We start from the raw sequence: 9,171 nt of genomic DNA, 5'->3' as shown, positions 1-9,171 counted from the left end.
TTCGACCTAAAACCGTATTGGCAATCAGAGAGGATTTTATGTTTATCAATAAATGTGTCTAATCTGTTATTAAAGAGTTTTTCCAGAATTTTTGAAAATTGTGACAACAGAGAAACCGGTCTATAATTTGTGAGGTTGTGCTTATCACCAGATTTATACAGTGGAATAACCTTTGCTATTTTCATATTATTGGGGAACTGCCCAAGTCGAAACAACATGTTAAAAATATGGGTTAATGGTTTGTATATCCCCTCAATTACCCATTTAACAGTTGTCATAGTGATACCATCACTCTCACTAGATGTTTTGTTACCACATTTATTCACTATCTCTATAATTTCCTTTTCAACGATGGGCTTCAAAAACATTTACTTACTTTAACGGAAGAAACCTCTGACAGACCCCGGCTCTTGGTGGGCGGCCTTCTGCCTTGACCGGTTGGGGTGAGTGGATAGAGGAGAGAGAAAAGTAACAAGACACAACAAACAATCAAACACTGGGCAGGTTGATGTGGCCGGAGACATAGAGCTCCAGGGCCAGGGCAACCTGCAGAAAGGTCCAGGGAGAGAGAGAGGACACGCTATGGGAGAGAGGAGACACAGTTAGTGATGTGTAATGGTGGCACATAGATGCATGGAGAGAGGAAAGGAAAGGGGCTCAGAGCATCATGGGGCCCCCCCAGCAGCCTAGGCCTATAGCAGCAAAACTAAGGGAAGGCTCAGGGTCACCTGATCCAGCCCTAACTATAAGCTTTATCAAAAAGGAAAGTCTTAAGTCTAATCTTAAAGGTAGAGAGAGCATTAGATTATACAACTCATTCTACAGAATTATTTTAGCACACTGTAAGCTCATGCTACAGTAAGGGTTTTTAAATGGCTGTTATGAGTTTGTTTTTTCAAGGTATGTGTCTTCCTCTCTGTGTTTTAACAGTGCACACAATGGACAGATCACAGGTCGGAGAATCCATTCCCACAGACGTCAAACAGACTCACAGACTGTTTCCATCATTGCCAAATTCAGAGAGGTGAGACACATCACATAATTTTAACTGGAAGTATTTGCTGCATGCAGAGTACTTCTGAGGATTCATTGGCCTAGTTCATAAAAAACTAAATAATGCCAACTGTTCCGTTTTAATTGAGTGATCAAATGTGGACTCATGCTAATAATTTGTCTGTAGGTATGACTACGTAGCTGAAAAGCTTCACACACCTCCAGAGTTTCATCCTGAGGGTCTGGTGGAAGTCACACAGGTAATGTTGCTGTAGCACATGCAACGCTGGAAGATACAGCTGACAAAATAATATTCATTCTCACACAGTCACTGCCTGATTCTCTGACCACAAGGAAATGACCGTGTTTTTTGTGTTACTGGAAACAGCCCAAAGCAAAACTTCCAAAAATGTGTAAAAGGAAGTCAGTGGATACAATGCTGTTGCAAAACAGCTGCTGCCAGTAGACATACCCCGTGCCACACTTAAATAGTTCCTCTTTGTATCTTTTGTGTGCCACAGTCAGGAGCGTCAGCGGTCGACAATGACATCAGAATGAAAGCACAGATACTGATCTTGGAGGAGCAAAACCAAGAGGTGAGCACATTTCAGAACTGAGATTTACGTACATTCATCCCAAAACACATGCATGTAATTTTAAGACTTATAAGATTCTTTGTCTTACACAGCTTCTTTCTATTAATGAGAAATGGGCAAAAGAGTATCGAACCATGGTGCAATACTACAAAGACAAAGTAAGGATGGGGAAAACACACAGCCCTCTTCACTGTTTTATTCAGCTCTTGTCAGTTTGTTTTATTATTTTACTTAACCTGATTTCTAATGTGTTCTTTTCTTTACCTAACACTCAGGTCTGGGATTTGAAAGCATTACTGCAACTAAACCACGGTCACTTTAAAGAGAAGGTGTGTGAGGAGGGTGAAATGCCTGTCACGTCCAATAAAAAAGTAAAATTCAGCACACTCGAGCGTAAACAGGTAAATGCTACCTGCAGATTTTAATCCTGAAATCCTTTAAATGGTTTACATCTGTACAATGTAAGTCATCATTTTATCCCTCATGGACATTTTTTCGTAGACTGGAGATGTTAACTCTGAGGCCGAAAAGGAGGCAAAAGAGCTGCAAGTGCAGAACAGAACTCTGACCCGTAGAGGGCAGCATCAGCAAGAGGAGATCATACGACTGAACAAGGTGAGGTGTGAAATCTGCTGCATAGAGGGAGCACTTCACAACAGCACATACAGGTATATCACAGCATTTGTACCCTGCAACAATGGTGTTATAACTGTTGCTTCACTATATTTGTACAGGCCCTAGAGGAGGCTCTTCAGACCACTCAGCCTCAGGGGGTGAGCAATGAAACACTACAGGATCTGTGGAAATACCAGGTGAGCTTTGTTCTTTTTAAAGAAATACTTAGACATTTTGGGAAATGCTTGCTGAGATTTAGATGAGAAGATTGTCTGCCCAAAGGCAAGAAAATCCACCTACCAGTACCTCTAAAATTTACTAATAAACACACAATATCTTCACTTAAACCAAAGTGTAAATTGTGGTTTTCTGGGTTACATGCTCATTTTTTAAAAATCCTTTACTTACAGAGGGACAGTAGCAGTGTACTGATAAATATTTCTGTAAATGCACCAGGGTTAAACCAAAGCCTAACTGTAATTTGTAGTCCCTTGCTAGATGCTACAAAGCTTCCAGTAAAAATAAAAGCTAACTACATTAACAATAACAGGTAATAATATCAATGAACGGGTTAAAAATATTACCAGAATTAAGGAGTTTGGCTTTAGATGTCTTACAATCTAAATGCTAAGACAACATATGCAACTACACAACACATAAAAGCTCAATGAAAAACACTGTCCAGAAATAGTTTGACACAGATGCTCCCATAAAACCACAAATTGTTCTATTCACATGTTTGTTTTTAGGACAAACCAGATATAAAATGCTAATTAGTGAGCCTTAGATGTGCTGGTAGGTGTATCTGGTTATCTTTAGAGAGTGGCAGGTGAGCTGTTTTCCTCGTGTTTTTCTACTTATGCTAAGCTAAGCTAACATGGGGAGTGGTATCAACCTTCTCACCTCACTTTTAACAACACAACAAATAAGGGTGTTTCCTAAAAAGACCAGCTACTGTATTCCTATAGTGCACTCTGTCAAATTCACATTTGTATTCTTTATCATGTTTTCTTGTCATCCAATTTTAGGCTGAGGTGTATAAGGAAGACTTTCTAAAGGAGCGTGGGGATAAGCAGAAGCTAAAGGAGAAGTATCTGGAACTAAAGAAGAGGTTTCTAAAAGTTCACACTGAGCTTTGTGTCCTTAAATCTCAAGTACGACATCTGATTTGAAGTTTATGTGCTTATGTTCTTCCACGTTTGCTACAGTAAATTAAGAACTGACACAAAATGATTTAAATCTAGTGTCTCTGTTTTTTACAGGTGACTTGGACTCGACCACCACAACCTTTGCTTCACTGTACCGGCACAAATCGAGCCAAAAGTCCAAATTAGGTGCCAGTTAACCATCACCACATCCAGTTACAAAGGTGTTACACTCTTGATAACAAACTATTGAAATTCTAAGCCCCCCCCCCCAGTTTTTGTGTATTAATCTTATGATGCACTTTATGGAAGTCTGTCCTGGAGTATGACACAGTATCAGTTTGTCTTTAACAGAGTGAGAGGGTGTTAGGGAGGACTACAAGTGAGCGCTTTTCTCTTGCAGAACACAACGCCACAACTTCATCTTCAGGTAGTTTTCAATGTGGTTGTAACACGGCCACCCCGCTGATTTGGTCCCATTTGGTGGAAGACAGGGGAAGGAAGAAAGAAGAGATATCACTTACTGCACAGCCTAAACACTATTGACATGGATGTTTATCAAAGGTGCAAAATGAATGAGGTATTTTCCTGTTGTCTACCTTCAAGTGCAAAAGAACATTCAGAGGAACAATAGACCAGCATACAGTTCTGTTTTGATAAACTACCTGGTCCTACTGCGCACTAAAGGTGAACTCTGAAAGTCAGGTACATCTGCAGTTGTAAAGAGATAACCAATGACGTGACCAATTTGAGGATAGGAAGAACTAGAACCATATTGCTCGGTGTCTCGAAGACATCCTGTGTTATCTGGAGTCTTTTTTGCGGGTATTTATTCAGTATTAGTTGTACCTGAGGTCTGTCAGAGAGGGAAGACTGGCTTTGTAGAAGAAGAAAAAGTATTTAATGACATGTATTTTGACATATTTTTGTATGTTTGAATGAAATTGTTGGCACATATTTTCCTCAATTTCTGATTATTTATTGTAAAAATAAAACTGTTTGGAATATGTGAAGAATCCCTTGTACACTTCTGCCCGTCACTCAACATGGGAGTGAAAAACACCTCAGTCTCTTTCTTCATACTATGATTCCACTGGTGTGTTAGTCCGCAGCCAGTTCTCCAGACCCATTTCACCTGTTCCAGAGTTGGCTTTCCCAGGCAGTGCCCAGCTTGGGTACCAGTCTGCCAACCATGCTCTGCTCATGTCTGGTGGTCCTGCATCCTGCACCAGGTGGATGCAGTGTCTTGCTCACAAACACTTTGACACATGGACTGGAGCTGCCAGGAATTGAAACACCAACCCTCCGTTTAGGTGATGACCCTTTCTACCTCCTAAGCCACAGCCACCCAATAATAAACTCTACCTGTCAGCCTGCCTGTCTGTCTGTCTGTATTTGAGTTCCCTCTTGCTGCCTTTTGTGCTTCCACACAGTTTATGACATTACCTCTCACAGCCAAAGTGCACAGTGAATAATGTGGATGATGCCTTTGGGGCAGCCAGACAGATGTGTTCACACTGTGAGGTTAAAACCAGGTTCAATTCATCAAACTATTTTAGAGCAAGAAGAATTTTCCTTCATGCACACACTGCCCTTTGTACCCACACACTTGAGTTCTTAAAGGGGAAGAACACATTTTACCAATGCATATGTTATTTGACACTCCCAGTTACATTACTCATAAACATGGCAGATTTTAGAAGAAATTTCACAGCACAGTTATAGCAGCAATATGTTCTTGTTTATTGTCAAAATGATCCCATAACAGTTTGTTTCTATTTGGCATGGCTAATAGTCACCTTTAATTAGCAGAAATATTACTGACAAAATGTACAATATGGCACTTTGAGCTCAGTTGAAGTGATTGTCAGTACAATTGCATGAAGTACATATGCACACAACATAAAGAAAGTGAAACTGAGTATATTGTAAATCACCAGTCCTGCTTTGTTTGCTGTTTTGTGGCTATATTCTTAAGGGTTCAAATGGATGTAGTAATGTATGATAATGATTATGACTCAGGGCCTTATGGTGAGGATGACCTTTAAAATACTTTGTAAGGCTTTTAAACAGTGCTCAGTGTTGTAGCATGTTCTTCCACTGGAAATTTTGATGCTGAAAAAAGTTGCACACTCAAATGCTTCTCTGTTTTTTGTTTTTTTTTACAGATAAATATGTTAAATACAGTACATTCTATTGAAGTATTTTCAAAGGGCAGCATTAGCGGCCACTAAGAACATTTAAAAAAACAAATTCTGGCCAGTATTGCACACCAGTTTTCAACCAGTTACTCACATCAGCCACTGAACTCTGCCAACACCATAGCAGGAATATTAGAACATCCACTTGTCAGAGGACCAGTCCAAGAGCTCCCTGCCTCAGTAGAAAGCAGGGTTTGTATGCTCAATGACGCAGCGCCGGCAGTGGCGTCTCACAAACCGCAAAGCGTCTGGAGACACCTCACAGTCCTGCACGTTGAGAAGCTGCAGCTCACAGCAGTTGGCTGCCAGAGCTTTGAGTCCTCTACCTGTTACACTCTCGCAGGCTCTAAGACTCACTCGCCTCAGGCCTTGGCAGTACATAGCCAGCTGCTCCAGCCCACTGTCTGACACCAGTGGGCATTTACCCACATCCAGAGATTTGAGTTTGGGGCAGCTCCTAGCCAAGTGGCCCAGACCATGATCTGTCAGTCCCTCGCAACCCCTGGCATTCAAGTAGCGCAGTCTTGGGCAGTAGCGAGCCACATAGCGCATGCCCACATCTGTAATGCGAGTGCAGTGAGCTACACTCAGATAGCGCAGGCAGCCCTCCAGTCTGGCGACTTCACGCAGGCCAAAATCCCCTACCAAGCGGCAGTCACTGAGACTAAGCTCTCTTATCGAGGGGCAGTGGTGAGCCAAGTGACGCAAGGCTTCATCTGTCAGTCTGGTGCAGCGGCGCAAATACAGATGTGTCAGGCGGGGGCAGTGGGAGGCGATAGTTCGCAATCCCTCGTCCTCAAGGGAATAGCAGTCAGTCATGTCCAGGTAGTGAATGGAGATCTGCTGGCCATGCAGAGGGGCCAGCTGGAGTGAGGCCTCTGGGGTAAGGCTGATACATGTCACCTTGGAACAGCCTGAGGGACGACAGAGAGGCTGTTAGCTCAAAAACAAGCTATAGCTTTAATGGAGGTTTGCATTTTTTTTTAGCCCTTTCATAAAACAAAAATCAGGTACCCATTTGAACATTACAAAGGTTTTGCTGTAATAATTCTTCCTGTTCATAATATTGGTCTTAATGCTCTGCTTTTATGTACGGTGATGGGGGACAAAATCCACAATCCCTGTTCTCTACAGTTCAACAGAAGCTGAGGCTTTAGCAGTATCATCCAAAGCCAGGTCTTTTTAGCATTAGTGTACAAACCCTTGAACAGACACTGTTCTCCTGTGTGCTCTTCAGTTGTGGTATAACTTAAACAATTATTTTGGTTTGAAGGATAGACATTTGTATGACTTTGTTCTTCCACATCTTAAAGTTTAGAGAAGCTGCTGAACATAGCAAACCATTGCAAATCAGTGGCACAGAAAATAGTAGTGAATAACCCAAATTTATACTTGGCTGTACACGGGCTAACAGCTTTTTGTACATCCAATCTTTCTTATTTTATTGAAACAGAAACTTGGTGTCCTCTTGTGCTCACGGAGCAGCAACTAAACCACTCTGATTATGTATTATAATAGAAGGTACAATAAGAAAGTGAAGAGCTTGTGAGTATTGCTGACTTTTACTCATGAAGGCTAAACTCCATTATGAGTCACCACTTGAGGGCACCAGAGTAAAACCTACTGTATTTGGCCACGTGCCTGCAACTGGAAGCGTGAAAATGTTGGAGTGCAAACAAAACCAAAGTTGTGGTAAGTTTTAAAGGGGAAAAATTCAAAGTCCAGTGTCCTTACCAGTTGGGAAAAAACATAATTTCCTTATTTTGGCTTTTTAAATAAGAGACACAACAACAGCAGCAGACATTGACCAGCAAAGGTCTTACTTCCTGATGCTAGTGGTGCAGACACAGCTCTGCCACTGGGGTCCTGTCCAAGTCAGTGTTTATTGTGTTACTTGCTTGATGAAAGCTGCAGACTGGCCCTCTTACTCATTTTGAGGGAGGTTCTGCTTTGAGCTAAAGAAACCCTTTCTTCTCCCACATGGGAGCTTGAGGTTGGCAGAGTTTGTTTTATTTTACTCTTTACCAGCTTTAGAAGAAATGAATGAGAAGGACAGAGAGGAGGGACTCTTTGAGGTAAATCCACATGTAAGTTAGTAACCATTAAAACTGAGTAAGCCTGCCTGACACAGAAGAGACACCGTAGCTTTTTTCTTTTTACCTGAGAGGTTCAGGTGTTCCAGGCTGGGGCAGCGGGACACCACCTCAAACACAGCCTCATTAGAGATGTTATAACAGCCAGCGACCTCCAGGCGACGCAGCTCCGGGCAGCACTGAGCCACTACATGCAGTCCCCGGTCAGTGAGCCTCTTGCAGCCATTGACCACCACTGTCTCTAGGGTCAGACACACATTCGGGGTGTCTTGGCACAGGCGGTGAGTCAGGACCTTGATAGCACGGTCAGCATGCAGCAACTCTCCCGTTAGCTGGATGGTGCTCCACAGCCTTGGGTCCCACGCCAGGTTGTACCAGCGGCGGCATACACGTGCACAGCGGCACAGCTGATTGGTGGGGAGATGAGAGAAAATCTGCAGAAGGGTGTGGTCAGGGAGAAGGTCAATAGGGGCATGGTGGTAGGTTTTTGATTGGCGGGAGCGAGTGTGAGTGCTGGGCTGAGGGTGAACCACAGCAACTGTCTCAGCAGGGGCAGAGGAGGAAGACGAAGAGTTGGTCTCATGGCCGTTGCTAGAGAGGGCAGGTGAGGAGAGAGAGGAAGACTTGGATGGCTGGATCAGACCAGGGCTTGGGGTGCTCAGAGCCCTTGTGCTGGAGTCTAAACCTGAGTAAAATAAAGACAAGATCAATGTGAATAGAGTGAAGGGGAACAAGCAAGGGAGTCCTTGAATCTGGAAATTGTAACCATATATTAAAGGAAACATCCACTCTCTTATCATGACATTTGGTGCATTCCAGAAATAGTTTTGCAATGAATACTGTATTTTTTACTTTCTTTGTACTCTCCTCAACCCTGACTCATTTACATAAAATTTTTCTTCTTTTGACAGAATGATTTCCGTCAACTAACAACAGCAAATGTATTGTGCATTTAAAAGAGATAGAGAGAGTATCTTATTATCTTACTGCATGTTAAGACCTAGAAGGTAAGAGTTTTCATGCAAATCTCTTAAAGAGATAAATCAGCAATTGAGTAGTGCACTTCCAGAAAGTCTGGTGACTGACAAGAGGTAAGGTAAAAAGACAGACATCCTAACTTTTAGGTTCAAGTCGGATCAAAAGCATACATGTCACATAATGCAGCCGACGGCATCCTTGCCTGCCTTATTGCAGGCTTTCTGTTAAAAATATGAAGTCTCTAAAGCTGAACTAACTATAAGGTTATTGTGTCAGGACTGATCAAAGCTCCCATCGAGCTAACCGTCTCCACAAATTGGGTAGTACACCCCTAAAATATTACCTCACTGATTTAGAATTGCACTGAAACACTATTGGATTCAAAATAGACACAAAAAATATCAAAATCGATGCAGCAAAACTGGAGAATTCATTTTTTAAAATTCTTTGTTGAAACTATTGCCTGTGCTACCCATTATAGCCAACAGAGATTTGTGTTAAGCCAGTAGTGGCTAAGAGCCTCAAGCAGTGAGGAGGCGGGGGGTATAGA

At 42.3% G+C, this 9,171-nt stretch overlaps 2 protein-coding genes across 3 annotated transcripts in view; one reads left to right on the top strand and one right to left on the bottom strand.

The window, feature by feature from the left end:
• Window positions 1–4,688, top strand: part of LOC109961451 (TNFAIP3-interacting protein 1-like) — a 6,977-nt gene extending 2,289 nt beyond the window's left edge. Inside the window, exons 2-11 of one of the 2 annotated variants that reach the window (XM_020602270.1) lie at window positions 931–1,024; window positions 1,181–1,253; window positions 1,515–1,589; window positions 1,682–1,747; window positions 1,865–1,990; window positions 2,091–2,204; window positions 2,324–2,401; window positions 3,233–3,358; window positions 3,467–3,573; window positions 3,753–4,688. In XM_020602270.1, coding sequence (XP_020457926.1) covers window positions 939–1,024; window positions 1,181–1,253; window positions 1,515–1,589; window positions 1,682–1,747; window positions 1,865–1,990; window positions 2,091–2,204; window positions 2,324–2,401; window positions 3,233–3,358; window positions 3,467–3,538 — 816 coding nt within the window. In that variant the 5' untranslated portion in view covers window positions 931–938 and the 3' untranslated portion in view covers window positions 3,539–3,573; window positions 3,753–4,688. Of the gene's footprint in view, window positions 1–930; window positions 1,025–1,180; window positions 1,254–1,514; window positions 1,590–1,681; window positions 1,748–1,864; window positions 1,991–2,090; window positions 2,205–2,323; window positions 2,402–3,232; window positions 3,359–3,466 lie in introns of both variants that reach the window. The other variant, XM_020602261.1, reaches the window with a different exon arrangement.
• Window positions 4,689–5,089: 401 nt separating this feature from the next.
• Window positions 5,090–9,171, bottom strand: part of LOC109961278 (F-box/LRR-repeat protein 7) — a 19,356-nt gene continuing 15,274 nt past the window's right edge. The window contains exons 3-4 of the mRNA XM_020601973.1: window positions 7,711–8,328; window positions 5,090–6,464 (exon numbers count right to left, since the gene is read on the bottom strand). Coding sequence (XP_020457629.1) covers window positions 5,728–6,464; window positions 7,711–8,328 — 1,355 coding nt within the window. The 3' untranslated portion in view covers window positions 5,090–5,727. The remainder of the gene's footprint in view (window positions 6,465–7,710; window positions 8,329–9,171) is intronic.

Source organism: Monopterus albus, unplaced genomic scaffold (assembly GCF_001952655.1).
Source record: "Monopterus albus unplaced genomic scaffold, M_albus_1.0 scaffold3.1, whole genome shotgun sequence".
Lineage (NCBI taxonomy): Eukaryota > Metazoa > Chordata > Actinopteri > Synbranchiformes > Synbranchidae > Monopterus > Monopterus albus.
Note: the sequence above shows the minus strand (reverse complement) of the source record. Positions and strands in the feature narration are given on the sequence as shown.